Source organism: Gorilla gorilla, chromosome 9 (assembly GCF_029281585.2).
Source record: "Gorilla gorilla gorilla isolate KB3781 chromosome 9, NHGRI_mGorGor1-v2.1_pri, whole genome shotgun sequence".
Classification (NCBI taxonomy): domain Eukaryota; kingdom Metazoa; phylum Chordata; class Mammalia; order Primates; family Hominidae; genus Gorilla; species Gorilla gorilla.
Window position 1 is genome coordinate 76,032,388 of NC_073233.2, and position 21,028 is coordinate 76,053,415.

At 48.4% G+C, this 21,028-nt stretch overlaps 1 protein-coding gene across 6 annotated transcripts in view; it reads right to left on the reverse strand.

Annotated features, from left to right (window-relative positions):
* Nucleotides 1-15,488, reverse strand: part of CHKA (choline kinase alpha) — a 68,742-nt gene extending 53,254 nt beyond the window's left edge. For 2 of the 6 annotated variants that reach the window (XR_010129141.1, XM_063693275.1), the window contains exon 1: nt 14,872-15,458. Coding sequence is in view for 4 of the 6 variants with exons in the window: in XM_063693275.1 (XP_063549345.1) it covers nt 14,872-15,209 (338 nt within the window). In the remaining 2 variants the exon portion in view is untranslated. Of the gene's footprint in view, nt 1-14,871 lie in introns of all 6 variants that reach the window. The other 4 variants (XR_010129142.1, XM_031016064.3, XM_031016065.3 and 1 more) reach the window with 4 other exon arrangements.
* Between the last annotated feature and the right edge of the window lie 5,540 nt (nt 15,489-21,028).

Sequence of the window (21,028 nt, forward strand, 5' to 3'; positions counted from 1 at the left end):
GGCCAGGCACAGTGGCTAACACCTATAATCAATCTCAACACTTCAGGAGGTCAAGGTGAAAGGATTGCTTCAGCCCAAGAGCTGGAGATCAGCCTAGGCAACATAACAAGACTCGATCTCTACAATTTTTTTTTTTAATTGGCCAGGCATGGTGGCATTGAGCCTGTGGTCCCAGGTACTTGGGAAGTTGAGGTGGGATGACTGCTTGAGCCTGGAAGGTTGGGGCTGCAGTGAGCCGTGATCACGTCACTGCACTCCAGCCTAGGCAACACAAAAACACTGCCTCCAAAAAAAAAAAAAGACCAGTCCAGCCCAGGCGGAGTGCTGGCTCTGCACAAAATAGCTGTGTGACCTTGGGCAGGCCTCCAAGTCTGTTTTCACACCATAAAACAATGTAGCAGTATCTAACAGAAGTTTCTGCAAAAATTACATGAGATCATATGAGCTGTTCACTTATCAGCACCAACTGCAAAGCAAAGGTTAATATTTAAGAGGATGCCAGAAGGAAGAAAGGATAAAGCTCAGTCTTAAGAATTCTACTCCAGCACGGCTCAGCCTTGACGCTTCGTATCTGGGGCCAGGTCATTCTTTGCTGAGGGGCAAAGCTGCCCTGTGTACTGCAGGAATGTTTAGCAGCAACACTGCCCTCTATTCACTAGATGCCAGCTGTACTACCACCAACATGGTAACAATAAAAAACATGTTCGGCCGGGCATGGTGGATCATACCTGTAATCCCAGCACTTTGGGAGGCCGAGGTGGGTGGATCACGAGATCAGGAGTTCAAGACCAGCCTGGCCAACATGGTGAAATCCCGTCTCTACTAAAAATACAAAAATTAGCTGGGCGCAGTGGCAGGCACCTGTAATCCCAGCTACTTGGGAGGCTTAAGCAGGAGAATCGCTTGAACCTGAGCAGCAGTGATTTCAATGAGTCAAGATTGAGCCACTGCACTCCAACCTGGGTGACAGAGTGAGACTCTGTCTCAAAAAAAAATGTTCAAACATTACCAAATGGCGAGATGGGGGTACAAAATCACCCCACTATTCCTCTACTTTTTTTTATCATTCTTCCTGCAGTTTTTACCTATTTTTCCTTCCCCAAAATTTGAACACCAATTTGTTCTCTAACTTGATTCCCAACTTACAATCTCTTCCTTCCTCTATTCAAAATAATTTCTTCCTCCTCATTTGCCTATTTCAGGTAACAGTAGTGCCTTTTTCCCCACTCACCCAGGCTCAAAATCTTCCTCGTTTCCAATGGCCTGGTCCTCTCCCTATCTCCCAAATTCTCTCCTCCTTTCCATTCTCAATGCTCCTGCCCAAATGTACATCCTCCCCCAACCCCCACTACAGCAGCCTCCTCTCTGGTCTCCCAGCTTCTTGATCCCTCTCTCCTCTATGCTATCCCCTATGCCACCTTAGAAAGTGTTTCTAAAATACAAATTTCAAGCCGCCACTGTCCTTAGCACAGTCCTTGGAACACAGCATGCCTCTGCCTACCCTTCCCACCTAGGAGGTCCTTCCACCAGGCATGGTCAGAAGTACCCCCTCCCACTTTCTCATAAAGTGCTTGCATCCCTTCTAGCCCACGCTGACTCCCAGTCAATACTCGACAAAAAGAGTACTAAGCACATTAAGATGTGTAAATACATTATGAAAGACATGGAAATTACGATCTCATTGTGGAAAACTAAAGATAAGGGCTGTGCCCCACCACGCAGCAGAATGAGGAGATTCCCTGCCACTGACAGAGAATGGAGAGATCCTGGAAGGACACTAGACAGGCTGACGGGGCTCCACTGGAGGGGAAAACAGGAAGGAGAACATGGGCATCACTGAAAGCAATATATGACAGATAACAGAAGAAGTGCTTTTATTATTATTATTATCTAAATTCTACTCCTAGCTGGGTACAGTGGCACACACCTGTAGTCCAGCTAATGAGGAGGGTGAGGTGGGATGATCGCTTGAGCCCAGGAATTCCAGGCTGCAGTGAGCTATGATCCCACAAATGCACTCCAGCCTGGGCAACAGAGCAAGACCTTGTCTCAAAAAAAAAAAAAAGAAAGAAAGAAAAGAAATACCACTCAACCTTCTGGTCCAGTCCAGCATGTGTAAGAAGCTTAGAAGTCGCCACCTGATCCTCCTAACAACATGTAAAAAGCTGAATGAACTGAAAAATCAACTCTTAAAGAAATAAGGTGGCTGGGCGCAGTGGCTCACGCCTGTAATCCCAGCACTTTGGGAGGCCAAGGTGGGAGGATCACGAGGTCAGGAGATCAAGACCATCCTGGCTAACACGGTGAAACCCCGTCTCTACTAAAAATACAAAAAATTAGCCTGGCGTGGTGGCGGGCGCCTGTAGTCCCAGCTACTTGGGAGGCTGAGGCAAGAGAATGGCGTGAACCTGGGAGGCGGAGCTTGCAGTGAGCCAAGATCATGCCACTGCACTCCAGCCTGGGTGACCACAAGGCTCTGTCTCAAAAAAAAAAGAAATGAGGTTAAGGGGGAAACTGCTGCCTCCCAAATTGGACAGACAGACCGGCAGATACAGAGAATCACAGTTTACTGGAGCAAAATCCTCCACCAAATCAGCACTAGGGTAGGAAAACCTTAACTATAACTAACAAATTGCCGGAGGCTCAGTGTGGACAACTGTGAGAGTTTAAAACTCCAGGAGACCCAATTACTGGGGAGCCCCATTCTTTGACGAGTTTTACCTCCAAGAGCTCTACCAGTTCCTTACAGTGAAAACTGAGGGGGGAAAAAAATCCCTTCATGCTTCCAGCAGAGGGAGGGGCAAAGAAACCTTTCTTTTTTTCTTTTCCCTTTTTTTTTTTTTTTTTTTTTTGAGACAGAGTCTCGCTCTGTCCCCCAGGCAGGAGTGCAGTGGTGCGATCTCGGCTCACGGCAAGCTCCACCTCCCAGGTTCACACCATTCTCCTGCCTCAGCCTCCCGAGTAGCTGGGACTACAGGCGCCCGCCACCACACTGGGCTAATTTTTTGTATTTTTAGTAGAGACGGAGTTTCACCGTGTTAGCCAGGATGGTCTCGATCTCCTGACCTCGTGATCCTCCCGCCTCAGGCTCCCAAAGTGCTGGGATTACAGGCGTGAGCCACCGAGCCCGGCCTCTTTTATATTTTCAAATACGCCAGAACATTCTGTTCTTAACAAGGTCTGCCCTCAGGAGAAATTATTTTGCCAGCGCCTAACCTGTTGGGATTTTCTCAGAGCCTAAACTTCCTGAGAGAGGGCAAATACACAATTCCAGCCCCCTCTGGCCATTCTGTCCCACCTAAGCGGGGAGGAGAACTAAGAAAAACGGGTAAAGTTCACAGTCTAGGTGCACAGGCTCACCAAAAGACTGAGACCTCACCATAGGACTATAGGTTAAACATTCAAAAATCAACAATAGGCTGGATGTGGTGGCTCGTGCCTGTAATTCCAGCACCTGGGGAGGCCAAGGCAGGTGGACCACTTGAGGTCAGGAGTTCAAGACCAGCCTGGCCAATATGGTGAAACCCTGTCTGTACTGAAAATACAAAAATTAGCTGAATGTGATGGTGCACACCTGTAATCCCAGCTACTCGGGTGACTGAGGCACGAGAATTGCTTGAATCCAGGGAGTAGAGGTTGCAGTGAGCCGAGGTCACGCCACTGCACTCCAGTGTGGGTGACAAAGCGAGGCTCTGTCTCAAAATAAAAAATAAAAAATAAAATCAATTAATATAATCTGTCACATCAACAGGCTAAAGAAGAAAAATCACATGATCATATCAATAGATGGAGAAAAACTATCTGACAAAATCCAACACCCACTCATGGTTAATAAACTCTCAGAAAATGAGGAATAGAGAGGAACTTCCTCAACTTGATAAAGAACATCTATAAAAAACCTACAGCTAACATTATACTTGATGAGAAAGTCACAGCTTTTCTACGAAGAACAGGAACAAGGTAACAATGTTCCCCCTCACCACTTTTTTCCAACATCATAGGAAGTCCTAACTAATAAGAAAAGGAAATTAAAAGTATACAGATTAGGAAGAGAGAAATAAAACTTTGTAGATGATATGATTATCTATGTAGAAAATCAGAAAGAAGTGAAAAAAAAATTTCTGGAATAAGAGATTATATAGCAGGACTGCAAGATACAAGGTTAATACATAAAAGTCAACCAGTTTCCTACATACCAGTGACAAATAAGTGGAATTTGAAATTAAAAGCACATTACCATTTATATGAGCACCCCCAAAAATGAAATATATAAATCTAACAAAATGTGTATTTTGTTATGTCACTCAATGTGTATTGAGTCATGGGTAGGAAGACTCAATATTATCAAGATGTCGGTTCTTCCCAACTTGATCTGTAGATTTAATGCAATCCCAATGAAAACCCCAGCAAGTTATTTTGTGAATACCAACGAACTGATTCTAAAATTTACAGGTAAGCCAGGCACAGTGGCTCATGCTTGTAATCCCAGCAATTTGGGAGGCCAAGGTGGGCGGATCACTTAAGGTCAGGAGTTCTGAGACCAGCCTGGCAAACATGGTGAAACCCTGTCTCTACTAAAAATACAAAATTAGCTGGGCGTGGTGGCATGCACCTATAATCCCAGCTACTCGGGAGGCTGAGGCAGGAGAATCGCTTGAATCCAGGAGGCGGAGGTTGCAGTGAGCTGGGATCACGCCACTGCACTCCAGTCTGGGCAACAGAATGAGACTCCGTCTCAAAAAAAAAAAAAATGATAATAATAATAAAGTTTATAAGGAGAGGCAAAAAACCTAGAATAGCCAATGAAGAATAAAGTCAGAGGACTGACAATACTCAACTTCAAGAATCATTATGAAGCTACATTAATTAGGCCAGGCGCGGTGGCTCATGCCTGTAATCCCAGCACTTTGGGAGGCCGAGCTGGGCAGATTACCTGAGGTCAGGAGTTCGAGACCAGCCTGGCCAACATGGTGAAACCCTGTCTCTACTAAAAATACAAAAATTAGCTGGGCATGGTGGTGGGCGCCTGTAACCCCAGCTACTAGGGAAGTTGAGGCAGGAGAATTGCTTGAACCTGGGAGGCAGAAGTTGCAGTGAGCCGAGATCGTGCCATTGCACTCCAGCCTGGGCAACAAAAGCCAAACTCCATCTCAAGAAAAAAAAAAAAAAAAATGAGCCAGGTATGGTGGTACACACCTGTAATCCCAGCTACTCAGGAGGCTGAGGCATGAGAATCACTTGAACCCGGGAGACAGAGGTTGCAGTGAGCCGAGATCATGCCATTGTACTCCAGCCAAGACACTATCTCAAAAAATAAAAATAAAAAAGCTACATTAATTAAAACAGTGTGGTATTGGCAAAAGAAAGGACAAATGGATCAGTGGAACAGACTAGAGAGTACAGAAATACACTCACATAGTCAACAGATCTTTGACAAAGGAGCAAAGGCAATACAATGTAACAAATGTCTTTTACAACAAACCATTTGTTGTTTCAACAAATGGTCCTGGAACATGCCCGGCGCGGTAGCTCATGCCTGTAATCCCAGCACTTTGGGAGGCTGAGGCGGGTGGATCACCTGAGGTCAGGAGTTCGAGACCAGCCTGACCAACATGAAGAAACCCCGTCTCCACTAAAAATACAAAATTAGCCAGGCGTGGTGACGCATGCCTGTAATCCCAGCTACTCAGGAGGCTGAGGCAGGAGAATCGCTTGAACCTGGGAGGTGGAGGTTGCGGTGAGCCGAGATCACGCCATTGCACTCCAGCCTGGGCAACAACAGCAAAACTCCGTCTCAAAAAAAAAAAAAAAAAAAAAAAGTCCTGGAACAACGGGACATCCACATGCAAAAAAAATCTAGACAGACATTACACTTCCCAAAAATTAAATCAAAATGGATCATAAACCTAAATATAAAATGCAAAACTAGATAAGTTCTAGATGGTAACATAGAAGAAAATCTAGATGACCTTAGGTATGGTGATTGCTTTTATTTATTTATTTACTTTTTTTGAGACGGAGTCTCACTCTTGTCGCACAGGCTGGAGTGCAGTGCCGCAATCCAGGCTCACTGCAACCTCCACCTCCCGGGTTCAAGTGATTCTTCCTGCCTCAGCCTCCTGAGTAGCTGGCATTACAGGTGCCCACGACTACACCGGACTAATTTTTTTGTATTTCTAGAAGAGACAGAGTTTCACCATGTTGGCCAGGCTGGTCTCGAACTCCTGACCTCAGGTGATCCACCCATCTTGTCCTCCCCAAGTGCTGGAATTACAGGCATAAGCCACTGCGCCCAGCCAGATTACTTTTAGATACAGCATCAAAAGCATGATCCATGAAAGAAATAATTGATAGGCCAGACTTCATCAAAATTAAAAACTGCTTTGCAAAAGATACTGTCAAGAGAATGAAAAGCCACAAACAAGGAAAAAATAATTGCAAAAGACACATTTGATAAAGGACTGTTAACAAAAATATATAAAGAACTCTTAAAACTCAAGAATAGGAAAACACTTTCCCACTCAAGAAGGTGTGGCAGGGTGCCTGGCACGGTGGTTCATGCCTGTAATCCCAGCACTTCGGGAGGCCGAGGCAGGAGGATCACGAGGTCAGGAGATCAAGACCATCCTGGCTAACACGGTGAAACCCCGTTTCTATTAAAAATACAAAAAATTAGCCGGGCATGGTGGCAGCTGCCTGTAGTCCCAGCTACTCAGGAAGCTGAGGCAGGAAAATGGCGTGAAACCGGGAGACAGAGCTTGCAGTGAGCCGAGATCGCGCCACTGCACTCTAGCCTGGGCAACAGAGCAAGACTCCGTCTCAAAAAAAAAAAAAAAAAAAAAGAAGCTGTGGCAGGAAAAAAAAAAAACAATTAAATTAAAATTTTAAAACGGGCAAGAAGCTCTGTGGCATGCCCCTATAGTCCCAGATACTTGGGAGACTGAGGCAGGAGGACCGCATCTGTGAATACCCACTACACTCAAGCCTGAGCAACGTAGCAAGACCCAGTTTCTTAAAAAAATAAAAAGGAAAAAGAAAAAGACACAAACTGACATCTCATCAAAGAAGATATACAGATAGCAAATAAGCATCTGAAAAGATTTTCATCATATGTCATTAGAAAGTTGCAAATTAAAATAAGATACCTGACTGGGCGCAGTGGTTCACGCCTGTAATCCCAGCACTTTGGGAGGCCGAGGTGGGCAGATCACGTGGGTCAGGAGTTCGAGACCAGCCTGTCCAACACAGTGAAACCCACCTCTACTAAAAATACAAAAAATTAGCCGGGCATGGTGGCAGGCGCCTGTAATCCCAGCTACTCAGGAGGCTGAGGCAGAGAACTGCTTGAACCCAGGAGGCGGAGGTTGCAGTGAGCCAAGATCACACCACTGCACTCCAGCCTGGGCAAAAGAGCAAGACTCTGTCTCAAAACAGAAACAAAAAACAGCCAGGCGCAATGGCTCATACCTGTAATCCCAGCACTTTGGGAGGCCGAGGCAGGTGGATCACCTGAGGTTAGGAGTTCAAGACCAGCCTGGCCAACATGGTGAAACCCCATCTCTAAATACCAAAAATTAGCCAGGCATAGTGGCAGGTGCCTGTAATCTCAAGTACTCAGGAGGCAGAGACAGGAGAATCGCTTGAACCCAGGAAGCGGAGGTTGCAGCAAGCCGAGATCGCGCCATTGCACTCCAGCCTGGGCAACAAGGAGTGAAACTCTGTCTCAAAAAAAAAAAGGAAAGAAAAAGAAAATGAGAGACCATTATACGCCTACCAGAATGACCAAACACCAGAATGCTGACACCACCAAATGCTAGTAAGGACATGGAATAACAGGAAATCTCATTCACTGCTGGTAGGAATGCAAAATGTTACAGCTACTCTGGAAGACAGTTTGGCAGTTCCTTACAAAACTAAACGTAACTCTCACCATATGACCAGCAATCATGCTCCTAAGTATTTACCCAAATGAATTGAAAACCTACACATGAATGTTTAGAGCAACTTTATTCATAATTGCCAAAACCGTGAAGTAACCCAGATGTCCTTCAGTAGGTGAATGGATAAATAAACTGTGGTATATCCAGATGACAGAATACTACTGAGTATTAAAAAGAAGTGAGTTATCAAGCCATGAAAAGACACAGGGAGGCTGGGCACAGGGGCTCACGCCTGTAATTCCAACACCTTGGGAGGCCAAGGCCGGCAGATGACAAGGTCAGGAGTTCGAGACCAGCCTGGCCAATATGGTGAAACCCTGTCTCTACTAAAAATACAAAAAATTAGCCAGGCGGGGTGGCACATGCCTGTAATTCCAGCTACTTGGGAGGCTGAGGAAGGAGAATTGCCTGAACCCAGGAGGCGGAGGTTGCAGTGAGCCAAGATCGCACCATTGCACTCCAGCCTCGGCGACAGAGCGAGACTCTGTCTCAGAAAAAAAAAAAAGAAGAAGAAAAGACAAGACAAGACCCAGGGAAACTCAGTGCATATTATCAAGTGAAAAAAGCCAAACTGAAAAGACTACATACTGTGTGATTCCAATTCTATGACATTATGGAAAAGGAAAACCTATGGAGACTGTAAAAAGATCAGTGATTGGCTGGGCTTAGGAGGGAAAGAGGGATAAACAGACATTAAGTAGAGGATTTCTAGGGCAGTGAAACTATTCTGTATGATACTACAGATGGTCTCCAACTTATGATGGTTCAACTTATGATTTTTCGACTATACTATGGTACAAAGGTGATATGTATTCGGAAGAAACCATACTTCGAGTAAACATACAACCATTTTATTTTTCATTTTCAGTAATCAATAAATTACATGAAATATTTAACACTTTATTATAAAAACAGACTTTCTGTTAGATTACTTTGCCCAACTGTAAGCTAATGTGTAAGTGTTCTGGCAAATTAAAGGTAGGCTAGGCTAAGATACGCTGTTCAGTAGATTCGATGTATTAAATGCATTTCAATTTATGATGGTTTATCAGGGCATAACCCTGTTGAAGTAAGCTCATCATGTAAAGCAGCATCAATACAATGGTGGATACATGTCATTATACGGTGGCCAAAAACCACAGAATGTACAACAGCAAGAATAGGATGTAGTGTGTTATGGACTCTGAGTGATAATATGTCAATGTAGGTTGCTCAGTTGTAACAAATGTCCCATTCTGGTGGGGGAAGTTGAGAAAGGGGAAGGCAGTGCCTGTGTGCAGGCAGGGGGTTATATGGGAACTCTCTGTACTATCTGCTCAATTTTGCTGTGAACCTAAAACTGCTCTAAAACTGGGCACAGTGGCACACACTTGTAATCCCAGCTACTAAGGTGGCTGAGGCAGGAGGGACCACTTGAGCCCAGGAGTTCAAGACCAGCCTGGGTAACACAGTGAAATCCCCCATTTCTAAACAAACAAATACAAGTTGCTCTAAAAAATAAAGTGTATTAGTTTAAAAAGGAAGAAAGAAAAAGAAAGCCAGCAAGCCAGCCACCCAAGGAACAAAACTTTCCAGTAAAAACAAAGTGTAAATAAAATTGTATCTTGAAAAATGAAATTGAAAATTGTTTCTGTTCTTATATGTAACATAATTTAGGTTATAATACAACTACATATTTATGTTTAATTTGAAAAGCAAACGTTTAAAATGAAAAGTAGGGAGTTTGGGCACAATTTTTCCAAAAAAAATTATGATGGCACCATAAGACACAATTAACTTCCTATGTGAGTTTTACTGCATTAATTTTACAGTATCTGAGGACTTGGCCAGTCTTTTCATGGGACTCTCTCCATCTTTTGATATGATTCTATTTTGCAGGGCCCAAGGTATCATCCTCCTCAATGGTTTTCTTTTCACTGTTAGTGGGTCTGTGGAACATAATGTCAAAAGATGTGTGTGAAACTTAGTCTCCAACATTTCATTCATTGAACTTCACGAAATCTTGTATCCTTCACAAGATTTTAAACTTCATTTCACAACTGCTGTGACCTTATCAATCAGCAATGAAAATAACAAACTCTAAACTGGGTGTGGTGGCTTACGCCTATAATCCCTGCGCTTTGGGAGGAGGCAGGCGGATCACCTGAGCCCAGGAGTTCTACACCAGCCTGGGCACCATGGTAAAACCCCGTGGCTACCAAAAAATACAAAAATTAGCCAGGCAGCCAGGCGTGGTGGCTCATGCCTGTAATCCCAGCACTATGGGAGGCCGAAGCAGGCGGATCATGAGGTCAGGAGTTCAAGACCAGCCTGGCCAACATGTGAAACCTCGTATCTACTAAAGATACCAAAAAAAAAAAAATTAGCTGGACATGGCACGTGACTGTAATCCCAGCTACTCGGGAGGCCGAGGCAGGAGAACCGCTTGAACCTGGGAGGCGGAGGTTGCAGTGAGCCAAGATCGCGCCATTGTGCTCCAGCCTGGGCAACAGAGCAAGACTGTCTTAAAAAAAAAAAAAAAGAAAGAAAGAAAATGCTAATAACATACTATTGATTTGATAGGCAGGGACAGAAGTTAGTATTAAGCTGTGATGTCTGGAAATGAACAAATTTTCTAAGTGGTCAGCTCATTAACAACAACTCTCATGTTAGGACAATTTTTATTTTTCCCTATACCACTCATAGTTGAAGAGACTCAGACAAGGATCTCCGTTCATCACACAGCAAAGAGGCCAACTTAAGCTAAAAATGACAATTTCTACACTTATCCAGTTCCGGTGTGCCAGGCACTATCCTAGTGCTGGAGATACAAAGATGAACATGAAATGCCCTCTAGGAATTCAATCTAACAAGAGAATGGAATGAATAAACACACACACAAACGTGTTAAGGGTTGTGATAACAAGGCCTGCATGTACAAAGTGCTAAGGATGAGACACAGAGGGGAAAGAAATTCAGTATGTCTGATTCTCTCTGAGTTAAGCCTTGAAAGAGGAATTTTAAAGGAAACACACCAAGGGAAAGGCTGCCAAGCAGAGGGTAGGGGCAAAGAAAGGCCTGGTAACTGAAAACACAAAGCTCATTCAGAAAATGCAGGCTCCAGTGTAACTAGCTCAATGTTAGTTGCTGTGGTTCTGGAGAAGGAGTGATTTTAAAACAGTAATAACAAAAAGAACCAGTCTAAAAAGTTAGGCCGGGCAGGGTGCAGTGGCTAACGCCTGTAATCCCAGCACTTTGGGAGGCCAAGGAGGGTGGAACACCTGAGGTCAGGAGTTCAAGACCAGCCTGGCCAATATGGTGAAACCCTATCTCTACCAAAAATACAAAAATTAGCCAGATGTGGTGGTGCATCTGTAATCCCAGCTACTCGGGAGGCTGAGGCACAAGAATCGCTTGAACCCAGGAGGCAGAGGTTGCAGCTAGCCGAGATCACACCAGCCTGGGTGACAGAGCAAGACTCCATCTCAAAAAAGAAATTTAAAAATAAAAAATAAAAAGGTAGGCCAAGGCTCAAGTTTAGACCATGCAAACAAGTTTGGATTTTATTTTCCAATATTTGAGAAATCCATAGCAACAAGATACAGAATGGATTAGAAGGAACACACAAAATGCAAGAAGATCCTAAGGCACCTCCTGTTCTAGTGTCTAAGCAAGGACAGCAAAGGGACCAGACAGAAGGTGGGGATACAAAAGTAGCTCATCAGGTTTGAGTTACAACTGTGTGCAGAGGAGGGATTTCTGGGGGAATGCAGAGTTAGAAATGATCCTGGGGCTCTGGCCAGGCTGCTGCTACAAATGCAGAGAGAAAGCAGAAGCACGTTCCTGGGTGGGGAGGAGCCAAAGGGTTAAATTTGGAATAGGAATGCACTGAGTTGAGGTGGTGAGGTCTCATCGACTACTGCAGATGCACTGGCACTCAGTGAAACATGGAGCTCCAGAAACAGATTGGGGCCAGGTATGGTGGCTCAGGTCTATAATCCTGGCACTTTGGGAGGCTGAAGCGGAAGGACTGCTTGAGCTCAGGAGTTCAAGACCAGCCTGGGCAACACGGCGAAACCCCATCTCTACAAAAATACAAAAATTAGCCAGTAATGGTGGTGCGTGCCTGTAGTCCCAGCTACTTGAGAGGCTGAGGTGGGAGGATCACCAGAGCCTGGGAAGTCGAGGCTACAGTGAGCTGTGATCACACCACTGCACTCCAGCCTGTGCGACAGAGTGAAACCCTGTCTCCAAAAAAAAACCAAAAACCAGAATCAGATTGGGAAATGTCAGTAAAATTTGATAGCTGGAGCCATAATAACTGCAGCTGCCTATGGAGAATCACTGAATTTCAACCAGACGAATTACTCTCCTTCTCCGCACCTCCAAATGCCCTTGTCTTTTTTAAAAGCTAGACATCACCCACTTTCCCATGTCCTAAATCACCTTTTTTCCTCCTTATTAAACTTATTCCATAACTACGTTCTTTCAGAACACAGGACTGAGAGAGTGTGCTCTTGCAACATTATGGAAAAAGGTCATCCAATCCAAAAGAAAAGCTGTGTTTTCCAAGACTGCTAACTCCTGGAGAAAAGAAACAAGATATCCTCAATGCTTTCCTAATAACTGGTTTGAGCAAAATGCAAAAGTTTAACTGCTGAGTGACTCTCCCTGGAGAAAGCCATGAAAATGTCTTAAGGCTGGATCTAGGGTGTCCAAACATTTTCACAGGCCGCAGGCTAGAGCACTGGTGCAGGAGATGGGGACACCAGAGACCTGGCAGTTCAGGCTTTGAAGGCAGTAAACAACCACTGACCTCAGGCAAGTCACTTCTTTAGGTTTTTCATTTCACAGACTGATGAGTACATGGCCTAAAATGATCACCCTTCTAGTTGAGAATTTTCAGGCCTAACTAAAAGTAGATTAAAGTAAACCTTGGAGAGAGCTGAATTTTTTTTTAAGTGCCATTAAGCAATTCAGGGATTATCTAAACAGCCTCGGTTTTCTTTTCTCTGCTTCCTTACCAACTGCCTTTTAACTCTCACTCTTAGCTCATAAGCAGTCAGAGGGGCTGAAGCACAAAGAGGAAGTGAAGCTCAAAGAGTTAATTTTGCTGCATTAGTGGCTCTGGTGAAAGACAGTGGGCACAGAAAAGGAATCAAAGGACCAAAACTGGACTTGGGGATTACTGGTGGCAGCCAGCCAGCAAATTTCTAGATACTGCACACAACCTGGTCAGCCAATTAAAAGAAAATTGGCAGAAAATGACGGAACACATTCTTTGTTTTTGTTTTTGTTTTTTTGAGACAGTCTCCCTCTGTCAAAGGCTGGAGTGCAGTGGCGTGATCTCGGCTCACTGCAACCTCCGCCTCCCAGGTTCAAGCGATTCTCCTGCCTCAGCCTCCCAAGTAGCTGGGACTACAGGTGTGTGCCACCATGCCCAGCTAATTTTTGTATTTTTAGTAGATATGGGGTTTCACCATGTTGGCCAGGCTGGTCTCAACCTCCTGGCCTCAAGTGATCCTCCTGCCTTGGCCTCCCAAAGTGCTGGGATTACAGGCGTGACCCACCGTGCCTGGCCGGGAACACATTTTTTTTTTTTTTTTTTTTTTTTTTGAGATGGAGTCTCACTCTGTCGCCCAGCCTGGAGTGCAGTGGCGGGATCTCGGCTCACTGCAAGCTCCGCCTCCCGGGTTCACGCCATTCTCCTGCCTCAGCCTCCCAAGTAGCTGGGACTACAGGCGCCTGCCACGACGCCCAGCTAATTTTTTGTATTTTTAGTAGACACGGGGTTTCACCGTGTTAGCCAGGATGGTCTCGATCTCCTGACCTCGTGATCCGCCCGCCTTGGCCTCCCAAAATGCTGGGATTACAGGCGTGAGCCACTGCGCCCGGCCCCGGAACACATCTTTAAAGGTCTAAATAGAAGGATGCACACACTACGTTGAATGGTTATGTCTTTGGAGCAGAGTGGTGAAAGGTCAGACTTCTGTTAAGTCTGAATACCTACACGCGTACTTCTGTAATTCAAATTTAAGATTAAATATATTCAAGTTTAAAAAAAGGAAAAAATGGCCGAGCGCGGTGGCTCATGCCTGTAATCCCAACATTTTGGGAGGTCGAAGCGGGTGGATCACCTGAGGTCGGGAGTTCAAGACCAGCCTAACGAACATGGAGAAACCTTGTCTCTACTAAAAATACAAAATTAGCCGGGCGTGGTGGCGTGTGTCTGTAATCCCAGCTACTCGGGAGGCTGAGGCAAGGAGAATCGCTTGAACACGGGAGGCCGTGGTTGCAGTGAGCCGAGATCGCGCCACTGCACTCCAGCCTGGGGACCAAGAGCGAAACTCCGCCTCAAAAAAAAAAAAAAAGGAAAAAATATTTCTACCTTACTGTTATTTTAGGAGCCACGCCTCCCACCTTTGTCTAGTAACACAGCTATAGTGATGTCTCTTAGGGGATGAGAAAATGCTACTCCTCCACTAACAATGACTCTTGGAGAGGGGACAAGACATCAAATCGCGAACTCGAGAAACTAACAGAAAAAAGTTAAAAAGTGGTTTGTGTTTTTAAAGCCAGCCACAACACCTTCATTCAAGGCCCTAAACCGCAGAGACTTTCTAGACCTATCTTAAGCGTCAGTACCACACGCACTTCGTGATGGAACGGTATTGTTCTCCTAGAACAGACCCGTTTTCTCATGAAACCGACGTTTTTACAAAAGCCTGCTTGTGGACGGCCTGCGGCGGCCGCGAACCCGCTTCCCTTGGATTACCCAGGGCTGGGAGAAGGAGGGCTTTCGCCGGCTGCGGTCCCCGGTCCCCGGCCTCCGCCCCGGCCCCGGGTCCCCCGGCCCCCGGCCCCCCGGCCCACGCCCCCTGCCTGGACCCCGCCCCGGCCCCGCCCCGCGTCACCTGACTGGCCCGCGGCCCCCAGACCCGGCGCCACCGACCTGATGACACTGATGTGGAACTCGTCCTCGCGGAGGCCCCGCCAGGCGCCGGGCAGGAACTCCTTGCACCACAGATAGGCCCTGCGCCGCGTCCGGGGCTCCGGCTGCTCGTCTGCGGGCGGCTGCGGCGGCGGGGGCTGGGGCAGCGGCAGCGGCGGCGGAGGGGGCAGCGCGAGCGGCGGCTGTTGGCCGCCCAGCTGCTTGGACTCGAGGTCGCTGGCGGCGTCGCGCTGCTGCCCCACGCCGGGCGCCGGGACCGCGCTGCCGCTACCGCAGCTCAGCAGCAGCCCGAGCGGCGAGGGCTCCGCCTCGCCCCCGGTGCAGAATTTGGTTTTCATGCCCGACAGGCGGCCGAGGAGGCGCGGGCGGCCGCAGCGCGAGAGGACTAGGCTCAGGGTCCGGCCGGGCGCCCGCCTCAGGGGGCCTAGCGGGAGGCCGCTGGCCGCTCTCTCACTGGCAGGCCGGCGAGGCGGGGGGCGGCGGCGGCGGCGGCGGCGGCTGTGGCGACTGCGGCGACGGTGGCGCGGGAATGTGCTGCTGGCCGCTGCGCTCGCTTCTCTGCCGCCGCCGCACGAGGAGAGCCGGCCGCGTCACAGCCCGCCCTCGCGCTCGCCACTGATTGGCCGCCGTCCGCCGGCCCGGCGCATCATAACCGCCGCCGCCCTCGACACGCCGCCTCCCCATTGGCTGCGGCGCCGCCCCCAACCCAGAGCCCTGCGGCCTCCGTGAGCGGGTCCTGGGCGGAGGGGGCGGGGCGTCGAGGGGGCGCCCCGGCGGTCGCAGGGAAGGAGGAGAGGGGAGCGAGGCGTGGGGGGCGCCGGGAGAGCGGCTCCGGGGTGGGACGGAGCCGGACTGGGCCGAGCGAGGGAGGCTCCTGAGCCTCGGAGGACCCCGGGGTTGGCTTTGGGAGCTGAAAGTTTCCTTGGACCCCTCGGAAGCCCCGTGACATCAGAGGCCGGGCCTGGCAGGGGCAGGCAGGAAACGTGTCTGGAGGCTACTGCCCTCTCCGCGTGACCTTGGGCGAGCAGCCTCCTCCTGGGGCTCAGTGGGTGTGATTTTGTAACATTTCCCAGCGCTGCGACAGGCGCGTGTCCTCGCCCTGTCCAATGCGGAGCCCGAAGAATTACTAAGAAACCGAGGTCTGAAGGAGGGAAGAGGTGACGGGCTCGAGGCCACACGGTGGGCCAGGCTGGGCCCGGCTGCACGCCGACTACCGGGGCCCAGCCCTCTGCACGCCTCCCGCAGCCTCAGTTTCCCTGTCCGTGGTACTGAGGATGCTCGGGCCTAGAAGTTCAGGGCTGGAGGCCCAGGGACCGGCGAGGGAGGGGCATCATCCCCGCCATGGGGCCGCCGCAACTGCCCAGAGCACAGGCCAAAGGTGCGTGCCACGGGGCTACTGGCGTTGTGGACGCTGCCCCTGCCTCCCCATCCCCCGCAGGAAACAGCGTTGTGACCGTGACTAACGCACCTTTGCCGGCGTAGAGGGGTAAGGGCCCCTGCTACCGTTTGCCACACACTGCCCCATGTCCCACACTGCTCCCGTCCTTCCTGGAAGTGAGGTGCTGATACATATAAAAATTATGGATCCCATTTTATGGGACATGAGCTGAAACAGGAGGTTTCCTGGGCTGCCAGGGGCTTAGGAAATCCAGTGCCTGATGCACAGGAAATGCTTCTATGTGGGGAGTTCACAGTCTTCTAGAAGCAAAAATGTTTTTTGGTTTTTTTGTTTTTTTGAGACGGAGTCTTGCTTAGTCGCCCAGGCTGGAGTGCAGTGGCACGATCTCGGCTCACTGCAACCTCCGCCTCCCAGGTTCACGCCATTCTGCTGCCTCAGCCTCCCGAGTAGCTAGGACTACAGACGCCCGCCACGACGCCCGGCTAATTTTTTTTTTTTTTTTTTTTTTTGTATTTTTAGTAGAGACGGGGGTTTCATCGTGTTAGCCAGGATGGTCTCGATCTCCTGACCTCGTGATCCACCCGCCTCGGCCTCCCAAAGTGCTGGGATTACAGGAGTGAGCCACCGCGCCCAGCCGCAAAAATCTTTTAGTGTGTACTTGGCTGAACTTGCTCCACGCAAAATGGTCTTATTTAAGGATAAAAATGAAAGGGGACTTTTGTAAGGCTGCTGTGGCGACAGGCCTGGAAGTTGACCTGCAGGGAGGTAGGAGAGACCAAGGCCCCTGGGATGGAGGCCGGCCACTGGATGTTTGAAACGCTGAGAAGCCAAGGGCTTCAATCTGGGGAGGCCGTTTGGATAAAGGAGCCAAGGACTTTCTCTAAAAATACCGGCTCACAGGGAGGTGGGGCCATGCCAATGGCCTGCCCAGGTGACAAGCGCTTTGTCCCACTGTCCCCTGGCACCAGTCTGGTAATCTCAAAGGAATGCCAGAAATCTGGCCAGGAGGAAGGGACGCTAAAGTAAGGAGTGGCCCTCTATAATTTGAAATAACTCTTTCTGGCGTCTGCTGGCTTTTGTTAGGAAAAGCCTCAGACATTTTTATGGGATCACAGTTCCCTGTGGGAGGAAGAGGTTGCCTCAAGGCCAGGCATGGTGGCTTATGGCTGTAATCCCAGCACTTTGGGAGGCCAAGGCAGGAGGATCACTTGAGCCAAGAGTTTGAGACCAGCCTGGCCAACATAACAAGACTCTGTCTCGCCGGGCGCGGTGGCTCATGTCTGTAATCCCAGCACTTTGGGAGGCCGAGGTGGGCGGATCACAAGGTCAGGAGTTCGAGACCATTCCGGCTAACACGGTGAAACCCCATCTCTACTAAAAATACAAAAAAAATTAGCCGGGCATAGGTGGTGCATGCCTGTAGTCCCAGCTACTCAGGAGGCTGAGGCAGGAGAATGGCATAAAACCCAGGAGGCAGAGGTTGCAGTGAGCCGAGATCGCGCCACTGCACTCCAGACTGGGAGACAGAGCGAGACTCCGTCTCAAAAAAAAAAAAAGATTCTGTCTCAAAAATGAAAAATGAAAAAAAAATTAACAGGGCATTGTGTCTTACACTTGTCCAACTACTTGGGAGGCTCAGCCAGGAGGATCACTTGAGCCTGGGAGGTCAAGGCACCCACTGCACTCCAGCCTGAGTGACAGAGTGAGACCGTATTTGCTGAATGAATGAATCAGTGAGCTCCTGGCTCAGCAATTATTAACTTATGACTTTGGGCTGAGCCTCGGTTTCCTCAACTATAAAATGGGGATTATAATACCCGAAGCACCCAGGATTGAGAGAATGTATGCAAAATGCATAGCATGCAAGAAGTAACCGTTTGGTTGCATGCAGTGCATTGCATGGCGTTGCCTCTGCCAGTGGTTGGTTTTCAGAGATGAATAATGCATGCACTTGTAGCATTTCACAGCTTGGGAAGACAGTGTCGTATAAGAAAAGAATTTGGGCCGGGTGTAGCAGCTTATGCCTGTAATCCCAGCACTTTGGGAGGCCAAGGTGGGAGGTTTGCTTGAGGCCAGGAGTTCAAGATGAGCCTGGGCAACAAGTGAGACCCTGTCTCTACAAAAAATAAAATAATTGGCCAGGCACAGTGACATGTGCCTGTAATCTCAGTTACTTAGAAGCCTGAGGTGGGAGGATCCCTTGAACCCAGGAGTTCAAGGCTGCAGTGAGCCATGATCACGCCACTGCTCTCCAGCCTGGGCAACAGAGGCTAAGAAAATAAAAATACATTTTAAACAAAAATAATTCAAACACTCTGATAACCAAAATGTCAATGTCTGTGCACAAGTAGACAAGAGTTTGAGAGAAACTTGCTACGGCAGGCACTGGTCCTAAGGAGAGGTTGTTCCAATTACCAAACCTTTTCCTCTAGGATAAGATAAAAAAATTATCCAAAAGCTCTGTGATTGATGCTGAATTCTGAGAGCAGACTCAGAGGGTGGGTGATGGGCCTTAGGAGGGATAGAGGAAAGATTGGAAAGTTCCCGTCCACTCTCTGAATTTCCTGCTGATGGGTTCCTCGGGATCCACCCACGGGCCTCAGACCTGCCACCAACTCCAAGGCCTGTTCTGAGAAAGGGCTTTGTGAGTCTGACTCCCCCCAAGATGTGGGAACCCACTGTCAAGCACCTGGTAGGAGCAGGCTTTGAGCCCTTTCAAAGATGCTGCATACAGCAAGTTCCCTAAGCAGCAGTGAGGTGAGTGTCATTAGCACTTCATCTCCCAGGTGGCAAGGGAGCTTCACAGGGGATAAAACCATTCGTTAAAAGCCAGCAGGACCTGGGACTCCACCCAGGACCCCATCCAGGGGAGCCTTGTCCTTCTGTCCTTCTGCACCATAAGCACCTTTGGCCCAGGAAGCACTAGACATTTGGCACAGTGGGGGTTCCCTCACGGGCTAGAGAAGCAGAGCTCTGGCAAGGCTGTGCTCACACCTCCTCCCAGGTCACACCCAGGACAAAGCACCCCTGCTCCAGTTCTGAGCCTTAAAATATTGATGACAGCACAGAGGCCACCTGGCTGCAATCCTCCATGTTGAAGATTGGGTTGCAGTGCCAGCTAGCAGAGTGACATGGAGCTGGGCTTTCCCTGAGTGTTGAGCGTGGCCCCAGCCCAGCTCTGTCAGCGAAAGGCTGCGTAGGTCCAGCAGCTTTCTGGAGGTCTCTGAGCACAAGTGTGGTCTGACTTGGACTGACCCTTCTACCATACATTAGGCCTCAGCACCCGCAGCCAGAGTCTAGGGCCCACAGGGCTCAGAGAAAGCAGGTGAGTAGAATACCCATCTGTCTGGTGGGTGGGGCAGGCATTCCTCCTGTCCTCATTTGCAGGGATTTTGAGTATAATATTATGGGTAAAAATTCTGGCCAGGTGCAGTGGCTCACGCCTGTAATCCCAACACTTTGAGAGGCCAAAGTGGATGGATCACCTGGGTCAGGAGTTCGAGACCAGCCTGGCCAACACGGTGAAACCCCGTCTCTACTAAAAATACAAAAATTAGCCAGGCATGGTGGCACATGTCTATAGTTCCAGCTACTCGGGAGGCTGAGGAAGGAGAATCACTTGAACCTAGGAGGTGGAGGTTGCAGTGAGCCGAGATCATGCCACTGCACTCCAGTCTGAGCAATAAAAGCAAGACTCCATAACACACACCCACACACACACACACACACACAATCTTTAGAGGTCATGCTGCCACCCACTGTGTGACCTTGGACAGAACATCTACCTTTCTAAGCCACTTTCCTCATCCCCAAATGGAGTCCTACTCTACAGGGCTGTTGGGGAGATTCACCGAAACCAGCAAGGAAAGAGCTGGGTGTAGAGCCAAAGCCCCACAAAGGGTATCTATGCTTTTCAGCTTATTGTTAGCTGGATTCCCAGAGCCTGGCAGAGAGCAGCAAACACCCATTCATCCTAAGTGCCAGTGGAAGCGCAAAGCCTGCAGGAGCTCTGGCAGGTCTAACAGGGCCTGGAGAGTTTTCCATTCTTTGAAGCTCCTGGCACATTCAAAAATTAAGAAACATCTAGGCGGGGCACCGTGGCTCACGCCTGTAATCCCAGCACTTTGGGAGGCTGAGGCGGGCAGATCACCTGAGGTCAGGAGCAAGACTCCATCTCTAAAAAAAAAAAAAAGAAATATCTCGACAGGGTTACCCAAACTGGGGCATGTTTGAAATACTTAAATTGAACAAATCAGTGCTTTTAACACACATGCAAAAGTCCCATTCAAAATAATTTTGCAATTCTCAAGGTAATAGAGGGATTACTTTAAAATAATAATGGAGCCAACCAAGCATAGTGACACCTGCCTGTGGTCCAAGCTACTGGGGAAGCTGAGGCAGGAGGATCACTTGAGCCCAGGGGATTGAGGCTGTAGAGACATGATTGAGCCACTGACTCCAGCCTGGGTGACAGAGTGAGATACTGTCAATAATAATAATAATAATGGTTTGTAGAGCACCTTAAGTGGTATGGTGTGACAAACATCTTTCAGGCCTGACAAGAGATCTCTGTACTAATCTGATTATCCTTATTCAGATGTATCTAAATCTGAGGCCCTTGGGGCACATGATTGCCTCCTGGGGCTGCCATAGTAGACCCTGGCAATGACCTAGTGACCGTCCCTCTACTGGAGATGATCCCCTGGGCCCCTCAGAATGCATTTCCTGTATCCACATAGCCTGTGTTTTAAGTCAGGT